Source organism: Jaculus jaculus, chromosome 9 (genome assembly GCF_020740685.1).
Source record: "Jaculus jaculus isolate mJacJac1 chromosome 9, mJacJac1.mat.Y.cur, whole genome shotgun sequence".
Classification (NCBI taxonomy): domain Eukaryota; kingdom Metazoa; phylum Chordata; class Mammalia; order Rodentia; family Dipodidae; genus Jaculus; species Jaculus jaculus.
The window spans coordinates 92,196,259-92,213,820 of NC_059110.1; the positions used below are offsets into that span (position 1 = coordinate 92,196,259).

Below are 17,562 nucleotides of genomic sequence, written 5' to 3' on the forward strand. Positions count from 1 at the left end.
AAGCATTTGAACAGCTCAGGGACACAGCGACGACATTGTCCCTGACATCATCCTCAGGGAGCTCGTCTCCGGTGGGCAGGAGCAGCAGGATCCTGTATAGCGTACCTAGTTGGGTGTGGGTAAGTGCTATGAGGAAAATAAAATTTAAAAAAAGAAAGAAAGCAAAGCAAAGGGTGGGAACTGGAGAGATGGCTCAGCAGTTAAGGCACTTGCCTACAAAGCCTCATGACCTGGGTTCAATTCCCCCAGTACCCATGTAAAGAGCCAGACACACAAAATGGCATATGCTTCTGGAGTTTGTTTGCAGCAGCTAGAGGCCCTGACATGCCTATCCTCTCCCTCCCTTTCCTCCCTTTCTCTCTCTGTCCCTCCCTGCTTGCAAATAAAATAAAATAAAATATTTTTTTTTAAAAAAAGGAGAGGGTGAGTAATGGGGGAGGTCAGACAGGCTGCGGTGGTAGGTAGGATATTCAGGGAAGAAGGGAAACTGGCAGAGGGATGCATCTGTGAGGGGAGCGAGCTTCGGGCTGAGGGGACAGCCCACATCTCAGAGCAGCAAGGATGGTTTGGAGGATCCATGATCTCTTTTTGTAAATGTGCAGCATGGCGTGTGATGTGATGTGATGTGACGTGTGTGGGCATATACGCACACATGTGCACAGATGCATGTGCAACACAGAACACAGCTAGCTACAGCGAGTCTCAGTCTCCGCCCCTCACCCGCTCTGTGGGACTGGGATTTCAGATGCGCTTGGGTGCTGGGGAATCAAACTTAGGCAGTCTCAGGCCTCTGGCTTGTGTGGTAAACACTCTTCCCCACTGAGCCAGCTCCCTAATCCCAGGATCCGGGGTCTTGGATCTTCCAGGTTAGCACCACAACCCAGGAAGCTGGGCGGGCATGTGGCTCGCTCCCCAGTCCCTTCTTCCTCATCCCTCCTCTCCTAGGTCCACTGTGCATATGGCGGCTTCTGTCCCTGCACCGCCTCCAAGGGCTCCAGATGGTCAGCTATGAAGAGGGTGGTGGGAGCAAATGGGTCTAAGTGCCACTTAGCTGCCTCCAGGGGCTCCTGGGGACGCTGGCTGGTGAGGGCAGGGTCAGTGTTCTGACCCTCCACCCTCTGCCATTCCGAGCACTCAGCCCACTGACAGACTGCTTCTCTAAGCTGGAAGAACGGACACAGTGCCCACCACAGGGGGCAGCACCCCACATTGTCAGGACTTCTCCCTTCCCAAAGTCAGGATCGCTATGGGGTGGGCAGGGGTGAAAATACAGGCTCAAAATGGGAGGCATCTTGTACAAGAAGAGTCTTTTGTCTGAAGCCGTCGTCTGCCCACCTGCTTCCAGCTGCTCCCACAGAGGGCGACTAGGGCCCTGGCTCAGGACAACACACTGGGTTCTCACATGCTCCTTGGAGCCAGACCCCCAAGCTGCAGGGCGTTCCGGGACCAGCCAGGAGGGTTCTCTCTGCCATCACCTTTCCAAGCCCATCTTTGAATGATACTTCCCTACACCCCAGGTTTCCTTAAAGGGAGCCAGGGGCCAGTAGGGATAGGATGGGTGGTTGGAACCTGTGGCCTGATGGCAAGGCCTGGTCACACTTGGTCCAGAGACCAGGAACCGTGTGTGTCTCTGGCAGCTCCTAGAGGCTACTTGGGAGAAGAGATGGTGATACCAAGTGCACTTTGTCCCACCACTGACCCCCAACGCCTTGCTGGTCCCTAAGCCAACTGCCTTTACTTGTTTATAATCGGTGTAGCCCAGGTTGGCCTCAAACTTGCAATCCTCCTGCCTCAGCCTCCCAAGTGCTAGGAAGTGCGTGTGCCCACCACAACTGGATCAATTGTCTTAGCTTTTGAATCAAAACATTAAACTGAAGATTTTAAATAGATTGGAGACACTGGTCCTAGAGCAGTGGTTTTGTTCTTGGCTGCTCTTGGGAGGACTCGACTGTGTAGGTTTGTGAATCTGGCAAGGTCCGAACAACACTGATAAAATATGCATGAACCACAGTGAACATCAAGTACTGACTGGAGTTTCCTCTTTGGGACAGAGGAGTCCGCAGTCACACACGATGGACAACCTGTGGCTGACTGGAGCCTCACTTGGGGCAAGGCCCAGTAAATAACTGAACTGATGGTCATATAAATCAGGAGGTGAGAGGTGTCCCTCTGAGAAGGCCAAAGCTGGAGGACATCCTTGGGGTTGAGGAAAAATCCTGGAGGGCTTCCTGAAGAAGGTGCAGGTGGGCCTGGGAGGAAGATTCAGGCCGGGATAAGGCGAGATCCAGATGCAGAGGCCCAGCCTGAGAAAAGACAAGGAAGCAGGGATGGCAGTGAGGTGTGTGTGCAGTGTGCTAAGGGCAAGGGCAACCTGGGGCCACCTGTCAAGGACCTTGCATGCCACACTTAGACACCAGGTGGATGGGGGTTTTATTGTGAGAGCAGACTGCATAATAATACCTCCACGTGTTTGTATTGTGTCACAGAATTTACAGTGTCCTCTTACAATTCTCAAACACAAATGTCAGCCTGCGAGACAAACATAATCACCCTGATTTTCAAGTTGAAGGACAAAAGTCCGAGAGCTCATGAGAAGACCCAGTAAAAGGAGGACCTCCAACCTCAGGCCTCCATTGACAGTCTTTCCTGGACCTTGGCAGTGCCCATCAGGTCTTGAGCTGAGAGTGAGGGGCACTGAGGTCCCTCTGTGCCTAGGAGAAGGGCCCCTCTGGCTGCTATTTGGAGAAGGAAAAGGAGGGGGGGAAGAACAGGGGAGGCAGGTGGAGAGAGGAGAGAGGTGAGATCCAGCTAAGTAGCTTTAAGACATCATCATGGCACAAAGGACACAGATATAACAATGAGTCAAGATATTTATTGTTATTATTGTTGTATGATACATTTTTATATCTGCCAGGGTATAACAATGAGTCAAGAGGCAGAACTTGTTTAGAACTGGTATTTCTGGGAGGGTGGGAGAGGGGCCCACATTTAGGATTGGGAAGACGTTGAACAAAATTGCCTAGTTACATGGTGTGTTGTGAGAAGGACTGAGAACAGTATCTGAGCTGGCTGGTGTAAGAAAGGGCTGGTGTGTGAAGGTCAAGTGGCTCCAGGTTCAAATCCTGATATTCCCATGTCTTAAGTGACTTGAGTCCTGCCCCTTTGATCCTGCATCCATAAGATACTAAAATAGGCCTCAACAAAAAAGAGGTTATTGACAGGAGAGTGATTGAATGTTTGCAGATCACAACTCCCACTCCAAGGATTGATCAGAGGATCAAACAGCTAAAGCATGCTGAGTGTGGAGCTTTGAGTCCCGCACACAGTTGGCAGCCACCAACCAAAGTAAATCCTTCCTGGTGCCAGAGCCTGGGCTCTGCCCTTTGTGTACATGAATTTGATGGGTCCTCACACCCGAATGTTGAGACAGCCACCGCTTATACTTATTTCACTGGTTTGGAGGACACCGGGGGATAAAAAAAATCTCATGGAAAGTGCACCAGCTTTGGAAAGAAAGGAACACAACAAGAGGGAAAGAGGGTGATTCACACACCAGTCAAGGTAATGCAGGGCTTGGAACCCCAATCATCCCCCCAAAAAAAACAGGGGACCAGGCAGTGCCTGAAGCCCTGGAAAGCCAGCAGCAGGTCCAGTGTCGAGAGGGTTGGTGGATACACAGAGGCCTCTCCTGATCACTTTGGTGGGGGGGGGGTGTCTCTGTGTTCTCTGTCTGCAGCCTCCAGCCGCTCCCACCCGGCCAGTCCCAGTCCCCCGGGCCCACAGGCCAGCCCGGTGCTGCCGGTCAGCTACCGACTGTCGCACACACGGCTGGCCTTCTTCCTGCGGGAGACCAGGCCCCCGACGACGACGCCTGCGGTGGCCAACGGCTCGCTGCACCGCTCGGAGCCCTTCGTGGTGTTCCAGACCAAGGAGCTGCCGGTGCTCAACGTCACCCTGGGTCCCTTTAGCACCAGCCAAGTGGTGGCGCAGGAGCTGCTGCAGCCGTCCAGCACGCTGGACATCCCCGAGCGCCTGACGGTCAACTGGAAGGTGCGTGCCTTCATGGTGCGCGCGCGCGTGCCCGCCTCGCAGCCCGTGGCGCAGGTGCTCTTCTACGTGGCCGGCCGCGACTGGGACGACTTCGGGGTCTCCGAGCGGCTGCCCTGCGTCCGCCTGCACGCCTTCCGCGACGCGCGCGAGGTCAAGAGCTCGTGCCGCCTGGGCGGCAGCCTGGCCACGTGCCTCGTGCGCGCCGAGCTGCCCCTGGCGTGGTTCGGCCCTCCGGCTCCGCCCGCCCCGCCCACTGCCCGTCGCAAGTCCCCGGATGGGCTGGAGCCCGAGGCCGCCGGCGAGAACCAGCAGCAGCTGGTGGAGCTCTACTACACGCTGCACGCCCCCGACGCGGCCGGGGGCTGCGGGAGCGCGCGGCGGGGCTCCGGGCCCGGCGCGGGCGCGCGCGCCGAGAGCCCCACGCAGCACCCGCTGCTGAGGATCGGCAGCATCAGCCTGTACAGGCCGCCGCCGCGGAGAGACGTGCAGGAGCACAGGCTCGACAGCAACCTCATGATCCGCCTGCCCGACCGGCCGCTCAAGCCCGGGGAGGTGCTCAGCATCCTCCTCTACCTGGCCCCCAACACGTCCTCCGCAACCAGCCCCAGTGTGGAGCACTTCACACTCAGGTAATGCGGGGGGGGGGGCGAGGGCGGGCTCGGAGGGATGGAGTCTGGGGTCAAGGGCCTAAGGGATTCAGGGGTCGCAGCATCTTCATCCCAGGCCATCCAGCGCCTTCCCAACGTAACTCATAGGAATGTGCCTCCATAGAGGGAAATGTGAACTTTGGCAAGCATTAGTGTGGAAAGGACAGAATCCCAGCTGAGAAGACATAAACTGGTACCACTCTCCCATTTCACGGATGAGCAGACTGACACGTGGGAGAAATCTGAGCTTCCGCCCTGGGTTAGTGGCCAAGAGATGAACAGGAGTTTGTGCCTGCTGTGATACTGGCCCCCACTCATCCTGGGGTTGGGAGTCAAGTTTTCAGGAGCCCCTACTCTCTAAACTTTGAGGACACCATTCATAAATTCGCAGATGGCTAAGGCAGTCCACGTCCCACAGGACATCGTATTTCACAGTAGTAATGCATGGTTTGAGTCAGGTCGAGGGGATTCCTAAGACAAAGTACTGCCCCCCCCCATAAGCCGCGCATGGGGCCTGATAGTCTCTGCCAGTCTCCCGCCTTCTCTAAGTACCACTGCAGAGCTCACGTATTCCTGGAGAGGGTTGTTCATGAATCAGTGGTTTTGCGTGGGAGTTCTGTCAGTCATCAGGGGTCTTGGGCTATATTCATAGGAGTAGAGCATGTGGGCTTGGAAACCCATCACCATCCTTCTCTAGTCAGGGTTAACGGGAGCATCGGTGAAGTGCACTTACCACAGGACGTATCTCACGTGGCCCCAGTGTCCAGAGGAAGGTGACAGATAAGAGGCCACGGTGCTCTGAAAACATTGCAGAAAGCAAGTGGAGCGTCTAAGAAGCAAAGGCTCGAAGGGCACTGCCACCTCTGTGGCTGTCTGAAGTGTTGTCACGATGAAGATGCAGGGATGGTGTTCTTTCTTGCCCCAGCAGAACCCAGGCAGTTGTATCTCAGCTCAAAAAAAAAAAAAAGAGGTTTGGGGGCCCTATGCAAAAATCATCATGTCATGAAGGCATGAGGAAAGTCTGGGCAAAAGCTGGTCTGGGAACTGATGGCAACACTGGAGGCTTTTACCTCCAGTACCAGATCCCCAGATGTTGTGTGTCGAATCCCAGGTAACTTAACTCATCTCTTCTCTCCAATTCCAGCCTAGGGCTGATGGCCAGGCAAGCAGCCTTTGGACTCCAGCCTGACCAGAATTCTCTCTCTTCTTTCTCTTCTTTACCCCAGGGTGAAGGCCAAGAAAGGTGTGACTCTCCTAGGCACCAAATCACGAAGTGGCCAGTGGCACGTGACCTCAGAGCTATTGACTGGGGCAAAACACTCAACAGCCACTGTGGATGTGGCCTGGGCTCAGAGTACACCCTTGCCCCCTTGGTGAGTCCCCCCTATTAGGGCAGGAAGCTGGGCATTGGGGACACTAGGCTTATGGAGGTCTGGGACTCAGTTGATGAAGATCTGAGGCAAAATCTCCAGGCTGGGGCATGGGGTGGGCTGGAGAGGCACCTGTGAGGGCTGCACACAGCAGCTGCCCTGCGGGGGCTCCAGAACCCTGCCCTCCATCCTCTACCTCTTCCCCTTCTGGCCCCACCCTGCAGGGAGGGCCAGGGCCCCCTGGAGATCCTGCAGCTGGACTTCGAGATGGAGAACTTCACCAGCCAGTCGGTGAAGCGGAGGATCATGTGGCATATTGACTACCGTGGCCATGGCGCCCTGCCTGATCTGGAGCGTGCCGTCACTGAACTAACGGTCATCCAGCGGGATGTGCAGGCCATCCTGCCCCTGGCTATGGTGAGCAGACCGCAGCAAGGCTCTGATGCCTCCCTATCTATCTATCTATCTGTCTGCTGTCTGTCTGTCTGTCTATGCGTGTGTTGGGACTGGGTGCAGCTGAACATGCATAGACATGGATGCGTGTGCACATGGAGGAGGTCACCTCCAGTGCCAGGTGTGCCCTAAGGGGAGGGCCCCTGTGTGCTTATAGGAAACTAGGGGCAGCAGCACAGCTTCTGGTGAGGTCATCATAGAAGTCACCACCGAGGGGCCACTTGGAGGAGCTCTCCTGGAAGAGTTGGCCATGCACTGGAGTCTTGAAGGCCGCAAGGGAGAAGGGGCTCTCCCCATCTCAGAAGCAAGCTCCAGACGGCTAGGGTCCCATTGGAAAACGAAGGGATGTAGGTGGTTAATTCAAAGAGGTCATGGGGGGTAGAAAGAGCCTAGCCCAAGGAAGGCTGATAGAGTATCTAGGACTGACCCAGAGAGTCTTGAAAAGCCAGGGTGTCTCTCCGAGAGCCCTGATGTCACGTGATTGGTGTTTCCAGATAGAAGAGTGAGGCTCCCACGGCAGTGCAGGCGAGTGGAGGCAGGGTGGAGACAGTTCCGGCACATATGTGCCATGTCCTTAGAGGATGGACATGCCCATGAGGAGCAGCAGCAGCCAGGAGCCGGGGCTGTGGCTGGTGCCTCGTGTGTTCTAGAAGAGAAGCTCACAGCAAACCAAGTCCTTTGCCCTCTCCTCCCGCAGGACACAGAGATCATCAACACCGCCATCCTGACGGGCAGGACAGTGGCCATCCCTGTCAAGGTCCTCGCCATCGAGGTGACTGGCCTCATCCTAGATGTCTCCGCCCTAGTGGAGTGCAAGTCGGACAATGAAGACATTATCAAGGTGGGCTTCCTGGACAGGGGTCTCTGGAAGAGAAAGCTCAGGCCTTTTGGCAGCACTGTCCCAAGCTCTCCTTAGAGATGGGTTGCAGTCAGTTTCGCATTGCTGGCAGAAAACACCCAACCAAGAGCAACATGTGGGAGGAAAGGATTTGTTTTAGCTTCCAGACTCAAGGGGAAGCTTCATGATGGCAGGAGAAAATAGTGGCATGAACAGAGGGTGGACAACACCTCCTGGCCAACGTCAGGTGGACGGCAGCAGCAGGAGAGTATGCCAGACACTGGCGAGAGGAAGCTGGCCATAACACCCACAAGACCTCCCCGAACAATGCACTGTCTCCAGGAGGATCCAGTTCCCAAATTGCCACCAGCTGGGGACCAAAGTATTCAGAACACATAGGTTGGTGGGGGACACCTGAATCAAACCACCGCAGATGGCATGCTGGCTCGTGTTCTGCTATGGACAAGCAGTCTTCCTTCCTTTCCCTCAGTCAGCAGCCCCCTGGCAGAAATAATTTAGCCCCACATCTGTGCATAGACCCTCTCCCAGGGTTTCCTTTCCCAGCCCTGGGGAACCACTCCAACCTGGCCAGAAGGTTTCCTGGAAGAACAAGGCAGAGCAGAGAGGAAAGGCAGTGCTGACAACTTGAACTCAACCCAGCATCATGAAGTCCTGTGTGTAGCAGACCCTGAGCCAGGCAGTGGGGCAGAGGGGGTCAGGTCCCACAAAGACTTGCCCTGAACACTGGGCAGGCGAATGGGATGCAGGCGATGGAGCCCAGGGAAGACAGCCTCAGGAAACATGGGAGTCCCGTAGAGCACAGCACCTCCCAGCTCCTGACACTCCCCAGCTACGGCTTTCCCTAAACCCCCATCTGCTCCCCGGAGACCTGCTCTGCCAAGCTTCTCCCCACCTCAGCATTCAAGGCCCTGACTCCAAGGCCCAGTTTTACACCTCTCCAGCAGAGCTCCAAACTTTTCTTCTTCCCTCCTTTGGACACAGGTCAGAGGCAGGATGGGGCAGGGTCTGCGGCACAGGTGGTGAGATGACAGTGCGTCCAGCCCCGGTACCTGTGTGGTGGGCCAGCCTCTAGCGAGGTGGAAACTGGGCAGTTGGACAGCTAGATCTGCTTCTTGCTCCCATGATCATTCCCCTTGGTGGAGAGCAGGAGCCAGGATTCTCCGCCCTACCACGCTCTCTATACTCTGTCTCCAGCCCCTCTGGTTCCGGGTTCCAGTCCCTGGGCTTCCTTGTCCACCACTGACTGAAACACAGTGTACTTTTGGGAGTCAGAGAAGAGCTTAGCTTGTTCCTTCCATCCACTCCTGTGGCTGGGCTGGAACCAGTGCTGCTCCGAAAGCCTATGGGCGGTGCTTTCTCTGGCGCTCACGTTCCTCCAGCTGTGATGGCTTAGACACAAGTGAAAATCTTGAAGGATTCTAAATGAACTTGCTACAAATCTCAATGAAACCTACACAGGCTCATGATGGAGTCTGCCAGCCTTCTAAACGGGATTTGCCAACCTGGAGATGCTGCCTTCTGAGGACAGAGACGGGCATTCCTGGCAGGGCCGCTAGTTCCACTTCTCTCCACCCACCCTCCCAGATGATTCTGGGAGCTGCCAGAGGCTTGGGGTGGCTCAGGAGCTCACCTCCATGGGTGGGGCATAATCCAAGCTCCCTCCTCCCCTTCAGAGAGACTTTGGAGTGTGGCCAGTCCTCTGGCCACATGGTAGCACACGTCTGGGCTAAAGGCAGTGCTCCAAGGAATGTTCTAACAGGAACACCCAGGAGAGTGTGCACACAGAGTCTGCTCCAGTGTGTGCCTGGGCACTGTTAGCACACTCAGCTTCGGTGCCTGACCTGAAGTGCTGGCATCATCCCTTTGGAGAGAGTGGGCACTACTGTGCACCAGCATGTGTCCAGCAGGCCCACAGTTTCCATCAGGGAGCCTCTAGGCATGCGAGTTACCAGCCAACTGAACAGGCATTTGCAAAAGCCACACCACAGTGGCCACATCCTTCCATCTGGGCTTGGGCTTCTCCAGTTCTGACATTTCCTCCTCCACCCCTGCCAGGAGCAGCCAACCCCCCAAATGAACCAACTGTCCACTGTCCTGAAGTAACTACACTGTAACATCATGGAAGGGACATGGACCAACCCTTCTCTCCTGCCTTCCTGGACTGCACTCTGCCTAGTCAAGTGCCCTGTGTGGGGCAGAAGACTCCACCTAGCAGACACAGAGATACAGAGCCCCCCCCCCACAATCATGCCAGGGCAGGGACAACCTTGGAAAGCCCCTTACCTAGAGTAGTATCCACAGCTGGCTTGGTTCTAGCAGAATCGAAACAGCCCCCCTTCAGATTTCTGCTGTTAGATCAATGGTGTAGATGGAAGGGATAGCCCCTGTGCAATCTGTAAAGCAGGGACAGAGGATGCCCTCCACAGAGAAAGGGGCACCATCACCAGCCTAGCCAGCCTCCTTCTGGGCCCTGTGGTCAGAACCAGGCCCCCGGCACTGCACAGTGGGAGGATGTGCAGGACAAGGCGTGCCATTTGCTCCGCTCTTTCCCCAGGTGTCCAGAAGCTGTGACTATGTGTTTGTGAGTGGGAAGGAGTCTCGAGGGTCCATGAACGCCAGGGTCACTTTCCGCTATGACCTCCTCAGTGCTGCCCTGGAAATGACCGTCTGGGTGCCTAAGCTGCCTCTGCACATTGAACTCTCCGATGCTCGCCTCAGCCAAGTGAAAGGCTGGAGGGTGCCCATCCTTCCTGACCGCAGGTACAGCAGTCTGGGCAGTGTCTCTTCTACTGGGCAGCTATATGCTGACCACTGACAGGAGTTTGAGAAGTGGGCGAGCGTGGCCAGTGCCCAGCACAGCTGAGCTCCCAGTCCAGCAGGGCGGGCAGGCTGGCATATGCCACAAGGCACAGTGGGCAGCACGAGGAGAGACCTCCTCTTCCTTCACAAACTGAGGCAGACTTCCTAGTGGAGCTAATTGATTCTTTTAAAAATATTTTATTTATTTATTTGAGAAGGTGGGGGAGAGAGAATGGGTGCACCAGGACATCCAGCCACTGCAGACGAACTCCAGAGGCTGGGACACCTAGCTCCACACTAGTCATGGAGGGCATGAGCCAAGGAAAGGGCTTGCTGCAGAGAGAGCCAGGGTGTGGTACTCCTGACCTTACCAGTCTTGACTTTGCCGTTTCCCCACCCCAGAGCAGCCCGGGAGAGTGAGGATGAGGATGAGGAAGAGGAGGAACGGAGGCAGAGTGCCAGCCGAGGGTGCACCCTGCAGTACCAGCATGCCACCCTACAGGTCTTCACTCAGTTCCACACAACATCATCTGAGGGCACTGACCAGGTGGTCACCATGCTGGGCCCCGACTGGCTGGTGGAGGTCACTGACCTGGTCAGTGACTTCATGCGGGTGGGAGACCCTAGAGTGGCACATCTAGTGGACAGCAGCACGCTGGCCGGCTTGGAGCCGGGCACCACCCCCTTTAAGGTAAGCGCTTTGCTCCATCCAAGAGCAAAGGGGCAGAGCTGGGAGTGTGGGTTACCTGTGGGTAGCAAACTCAGGAGTGCTCAGGGCCTCAGCCTCTGAGAGCTCTTTCCTCCCTTTGCCTGCCCCATGCCTGAGGCCATAGCTTCCAAGATCAAACTCTTCCACTTCCTCTTGGTAGAGTCCTCATTCAAGGTTTATCCAACTTCACTGCCTTCAGGAAGTGGGCTGGAGCAGGTGTGTGTGTGGGGGGGGGTGTTGCTAAGGGAAGCAGGAAGTGCACTTGGGGATCTGGGAACAACTTTCACTTTCCTCTATCACAATGGGGTGAGGGGTGATTGACTAGAAGTCCTATGAGTTGCCAGTAGTGACCTAGGAGCTGGATGCTGCCTGTTGATAAAAGCAATTGATTCAACATTTCAAAATCGAGAGGTTTCTCATTTTAATTTTTGTTTTATTTTATTTATTCATTTGAGAGAGACAGAGAGAGAGAGAGAGAGAGAATGGGCATGCCAGGGCCTCCAGCCACTGCAAACGAACTCCAGATGCGTGCGCCCCCTTGTGCATCTGGCTAACGTGGGTCCTGGGGAATTGAGCCTCGAACCAGGGTCCCTGGGCTTCACAGACAAGTGCTTAACCGCTAAGCCATCTCTCCAGCCTGAGGTTTCTCATTTTAGAAAAAATCTAGGCTTCTGGTTTGACCAAGAAAACAAACAGAAAAACAGAGGAAGAAAGGAAGGGCAGGAGGGGGGGGATCTACCAACAGTAAGCCCGTATTTCCACTTAGCAACAATCCTCCTGGGCCAAATACAGGCTGCCCCTTTACAGGAGCTCTGTCTGCCACACTCCCCACCACTCCCTGCTGTCCCCCTAACCCCCCACAGGCTGAACACTGCTCACTAGATATCCCCTCCCTAGGAGTGTTTTACTTAAGTCGGCTCACCCCTCTCATCTGTGTTCCTGGCCCTGGGGAGTGCCTGACCCCGTCATGAGTTTTATTCCCACAGGCAGACCCAGGGCAGAGCAGGGAGCCCTGCCTTTGTCAGCCTGTCCCGTGAGCCTTCTTCTGGGGGGGCCCTGCTGCTTCCCGGTTCTCTCCTCTGTCTCAGGTGGTGTCCCCGCTCACAGAGGCCGTACTGGGGGAGACGCTGCTCACGGTGACTGAGGAGAAGGTCAGCATCACACAACTGCGAGCCCAGGTGGTCGCCAGCCTGGCCCTGGCCCTGAGGCCCAGCCCTGGAAGCAGCCACACCATCCTGGCCACCACCACCGCCCAGCCGACCCTCAGCTTCCTCAAGCAGGTAACTGGCTGCTTAGCGGGCCAGTCAGCACTCCTGGTGGGGGGGGGGCACTGCTGGCCCTGGTCCATCAGTGCCCAGTTCTCTGGGTAATGATACCCCATCCCCCTGCCCTGCATGGGGCCATGATAGGGTCCCAGTGTTCCTGCTTAGTGAGCCCTCTTGCATGGACCGGAGGCTGTCACCTCTGCCACCCAGGGAAGTGCCCAAACCCTTCTCCAACCCTGCATATGTAGTATGGGTACTGGCTACAGGCTAGAAGTGGGAAGGTGGTAGCCAGGAGGTAGGCTGTAGGGGTCCCCAGCCCCCACGATCTGTGACTCCGGTCCTTCACTTCTCTGTGGGCTCAGCTTCCTCCTCCGCAGTTCTTCTAAGTCTTTGCCCACAAAGGAGCTGGGGGATGGGGTGGGTGTTCTCCTTAGCCAGGGCTCTCATTGGAGGATTCCCAAGGCCAGACATGGAGATGTAGGCAGCAACTAGAAGAAACCTGAGGTAAACCCACGGGGGAATTTACCTTCTGGTCATCTAGAGGAGAGGCTTTGGTCCACAGGTGATGTAAGAACCCTGGAAGCCCTATCCTGCGTTCTGTCCTCTCTCGGTGCCAGGGCTACACCAGTGTGGGAAAGCCAGCAAGGCGCAGAGGGTCGTGGGTCTGACACTCCCCCAGCTGAGCTGGCACCTGGCAGAGAGGCCTGTGGGATGGCGCCCTCTACCTGCTGACCCGGCTCCTCCCCTCCCCCTCCAGGAAGCTCTGCTCAGTCTCTGGCTCTCCTACAGCGATGGCACCACGGCGCCCCTCTCTCTGTACAGCCCTCGGGACTACGGGCTGCTGGTGAGCAGTCTGGATGAGCGGGTGGCCACAGTGACCCAGGACAAGGCCTTCCCACTGGTGATGGCCGAGGCCGAGGGGTCGGGGGAGCTGCTCCGGGCCGAGCTCACCATCTCGGAAGGCTGTCAGAAGACCAAGCGCAAGAGCGTGCTGGCCACCACCCCCGTGAGCCTGCGGGTCCACCTCGGGAGGGACGAGGAGGACCCCACTTACGACTATCCAGGGCCCAGCCAGCCAGGGCCCGCAGGCGGCGAGGACGAGGCCCGGGGAGCTGGCCCACCGGGCACTGCGTTCCCTGGCTCGGGGGCTGGCCCAGGTACCACTGGCCCGGTGGTGCCACCCACAGAGGACTTCCTGCCGCTGCCCACAGGTTTCCTGCAGATGCCCCGGGGGCTGACGGATCTGGAGATCGGGATGTACGCGTTGTTGGGCGTCTTCTGCCTCGCCATCCTCGTCTTCCTCATCAACTGCATCGTGTTTGTGCTGCGCTACCGGCACAAGCGCATCCCGCCCGAGGGCCAGACCAGCATGGACCACTCTCATCACTGGGTGTTCTTGGGCAACGGGCAGCCTCTGCGGGTGCAGGGTGAGCTCTCGCCGCCCGCCGGCAACGCCCTAGAAACCGTGCCAGCCTGCTGCCACGGCGACCACCACAGCAGCGGCAGCTCACAGACCAGTGTCCAAAGCCAAGTGCACGGGCGCGGGGACGGCTCTTCGGGCGGCTCGGCCCGGGACCAGGCCGAGGACCCTGCCAGCTCACCCACCTCCAAGCGCAAGAGGGTCAAATTCACGACTTTCACCACGCTGCCCTCGGAGGAACTGGCCTATGACTCCGTGCCTGCTGGCGAAGAGGACGAGGAGGAGGAAGAGGACCTGGGTTGGGGATGCCCGGATGTGGCGGGCACCACGCGGCCCACTCCACCCCCGGAACTGCACAATTATATGCGCAGAATCAAAGAGATTGCATAGAGGCACTCTTGGGGTGGCAGGAAGCCCACGCCCCCCCAAAAAAAAAACACACACGGTCTGCTGGGCCAGGAACCCCAGCTCACACAGACGCAGGGCGGCTGGATGGATTTTATAGCCTTTATCTCTGCAACCACCTCCTGGTCTACCCCTTCGGGCAGCCCACCATGACCCTCTCCTGCCCCCTGCAGGTAGAGAGCTCCTTCCAACCACTGCTTAGAGGAGGAAGGGAGTCCCTGCCTCTAGCTCCACCCTTTCTCAGAACCTCACCCCATTTTAGACACCCCCCAATCCCAGCCCCAAGAGTGAGGCTTCAAGGCCAAGCTTGGGATTGAGGGACCACACTGTGCCCTGCCCTGCCTCCCACATCTACAGTCCCCCCCTGTGCAGGGGACCCGAGGGGTCTTGTGTCACAGGCTGCACAAAGACTTTTCTTAAACCAATATTCAGGGATTTCTTTCCTGCAGGGTGGGAGGTGGTGGCTGCCTGCCTTGCCAAGGATTTTGCTGCGAACAAAAACATTTTGGGGTGGGTGGAGGTTGTCGTGTCTGCTGGCTCTCAGGTGCCTCTCGAGCTTGGAGCTGACTGCAGAGGGCCTGATGCCCAATGGAGCACTTTCTGGAGCCTCCCGGGAACTCCCTGTGCCAGAAGGCCTGCGGCAGGGCCCACATGGGAGACGTCCCCGGCTCTGTGGCCAAGCTGCGCGGCAGTGAGCAAGCGCAGTGGGCGCTCTGTAGCCTGCCTCCGCGGCCAGGCCCACACTACTGCGCCTTAGCGGGGCCTGCTCACCCCTGCTTCCCATGTGCAGCTGGGAGGGCAGCAGCCTCCTCCAGAGTCCCTAAGGTGGGAGGGGGGGCACTGGGCAGTGTTGCCAGGGTCCATGAGATGGGTGAAGGCAGAAGGAAACTGACACCCCTACTTCCCCATCCCATGGGCCACTTCCTCTTGGGTTCTACCCACCACTGTGTCCGTTTTTCTTAAATAAATGAAGGGCATCAGCCTGGGGTGGGGGCTGCAGCTCCCAGCAAACAGTACATGGAGGCCGGTTGTGTCTCCTCCTTGTGTGCACACGCGTACACACACACACACACACACACACACACAGTGCACAGGCCACAAGGCCACACAAGCTACCCCAGGCTGCCAACCTGCACTTCCCACCCTGGTGTGCAAGACCCTTGGGAACCTCTGGTGCCATGGGGACACCCACATCATGGGACAAAGAATCCAGTGACATGGAAGCAAGGCCTTCGACAAGGGGGCTCCAGGAGTCTGCAGCGGTTGGCTGGTTGGCTCAGTGGAGGGGCAGGCCTCAGGACCTGCTCCAGGAAAGAGGTCTTGTAGTCAGTTTCACGCTGCCAGCATGCACATCCAAACCAGACACAGTGGATGGGGAGACGGAGGCTTATTTCAAGTTTACAGATGCAGGGGAAGTTCCCTAATGGTGAAAGAAGCTGGTTCCCATTCATAAATCCAAGCAGAGAGAGAAACTACGGCCAGCCAGCAAACACAACACAGCAGCGATCAGGACTCAAGTAGAGCTCAGACCTCACAGCATGCCTTTGGGCTGGAATTCAGATCCGCCCCCAAACACACCTTAGGGCTGCACCCCAGGACAGCCCCCATCCCCCAGTGACACCTCCTCCAGCCAGGGGGCTGGAGACTCAAATTATAAACTTTAATTAAACACCCCGAGTTTATGGGGGACTTACGTTCAAATTACCATAGGTCTTCCTTAGGAAGGAAGCAGAAAATAAGGAAGGGCATGCGGCTTGACAAACCCATCTGAGCTGCTCATTATCTTCACAGCTAGCCTCTCCTCGCTGCCTCTCTCCTGGGCGGCTCCCTTTTCTTCCTTGGGAGCCCCATGAGGATGGAGAGAAAGCAAGCATGTTGGGCTTGGCTGACCCTGCCAGTGGTCTGGAGTCTGGGAGCCCACACCCTGGCTCCCCCTGGGCAGGGAACACTGCAACCCCAGATTTAGAGAGGCGAGCTGCCTGCCAGGTTGGTTAGGCGGCCCATAGATGAGGCTACAGGGAAGGACAGGACCCATTTCAGAACTGCACTGGCTTCACTCAAACATGCTTCTGCCCACCAGGAAAGACACCTGGCTTCCCTGACCACCGGTTCCGCCACCGTGGCAGCTTGGGGCGTGAAGGAATTAACAAGTCCGGGTAGGTCGATGGCGGTACAGTGCCTGCAATCGTCAGTGTACTTAGAAGAAACTAAGGCACAGGGCTTCTGACTGTGGACTTTGCCATAACCAGGGCCTGGTTCCGGGAAAGCTGCGAGACTGAGTCTCCCCCCATGAATGAGGTGTTTGGCAAAGGAGCTCAGCAAAAAAAGGGGTACCCCAAAAGCCGTGCACAGGGCAGGACTTTAGGGCTCACATAAGAGCTTTTCTTGGTCCCCAGAGTGCGGACACTCTCACTGGCTCCTGGAAGGTCCTCCTCCATGGGGTTCTCAGTTGCTTGGCTTTAACTCTTAACCTCTCGTGCCTGAGGTGGTGCCTGGAACTGACGAATGCTCAGCTAACAAGTCCACCTGTAGACTGCGTGTTCATCCCGTGTCTGCAGTGCTGAGATGGAACCCGGGGCCTTACTCGTGCTGAGCAGGTGCTTCCTCGCTGAGCCCCAGTCGGCTTTGTTACTTTCATTTCTTTTTTTTTAAATTTTGAGGTAAGATCTCACTAAGTTGCCCAGGCTGGCCTTGAACTTTCAATCTCCCTTTCTCTGCTTCCCACATAGCTGGAAATACAGGCCTCCGCTACCATGCCTGGCCTGGGGTTTTCCATACCATCTTAGCAGTGTGGCAAATCAAAGTGCCCAAGTCATCCCCCGGATGCTCACAAGGGAAAACGAGGCCACAGATGTGACTTCAAGAAGAATATCTCAGCCAGGTGTAGTGGCACACGCCTTTAATCCCAGCACTCGGGAGGAGGATCCATGAGAGTTCAAAACCACCCTGAAATACATGGTGAACCCCAGGTTAGCCTGGGCTAGAGTGAGACCCTACCTCAAAAGAACAAACCACCAAAAAAATCTCGAGGTGGGAGGTGAAAGGTCACTGGTGTCAAACTTGACCCATGGAGCCATTTGTTTACTTAACACATGAAGTTCCTACTATGCACTGGGGTCCTCTGAGGGTCTTGGCAGTGTGGTACGCCAATCTTCAAGATACCTCAGCCCCACAGGGGAGACCAACACGTCAGCTGTCCACTGCCATAGGCCACTCTAAGATGACCATAGAGCTTTGCGTTGGGTTAGTGGGACACACAGGAGAAAAAGACATCCCTCAAGTTGCACAGGCAGAGGATAGCATGGACATTGCTGGAGGATGTCGGGTGTGGAGAGGTGTGGGGACATGAGACTGCCATTCTACATCATGCACCTGCTTGCGTCGTCTCGTCTCTGCACCTGCTCGTCCAAGGCCTGGACCGTGAGTCCCCAGCAGTAAGAAAACAGGAAACACAACCATGAGAAGGGAAAGAGGCCAGAAAGAGTGTGGCAGGGTCAGCATGGATATGGGGAAGTGGCTCATGTGGTTCAGGCAGCCCCCTCCCACTACGGAAAGGAAGAAGCTGGGTTAGGGAGCCGTGAGGGG

General features: G+C 56.5%; 1 protein-coding gene across 1 annotated transcript in view; it reads left to right on the plus strand.

Annotated features, from left to right (window-relative positions):
* The window catches only part of Tmem132e (transmembrane protein 132E), a 54,785-nt gene extending 39,792 nt beyond the window's left edge, over positions 1–14,993 (plus strand). Inside the window, exons 2-9 of the mRNA XM_045159541.1 lie at positions 3,737–4,679; positions 5,924–6,070; positions 6,292–6,484; positions 7,218–7,361; positions 9,934–10,139; positions 10,581–10,869; positions 11,976–12,167; positions 12,910–14,993. Coding sequence (XP_045015476.1) covers positions 3,737–4,679; positions 5,924–6,070; positions 6,292–6,484; positions 7,218–7,361; positions 9,934–10,139; positions 10,581–10,869; positions 11,976–12,167; positions 12,910–13,962 — 3,167 coding nt within the window. The 3' untranslated portion in view covers positions 13,963–14,993. The remainder of the gene's footprint in view (positions 1–3,736; positions 4,680–5,923; positions 6,071–6,291; positions 6,485–7,217; positions 7,362–9,933; positions 10,140–10,580; positions 10,870–11,975; positions 12,168–12,909) is intronic.
* The last annotated feature ends 2,569 nt before the right edge of the window (positions 14,994–17,562 follow it).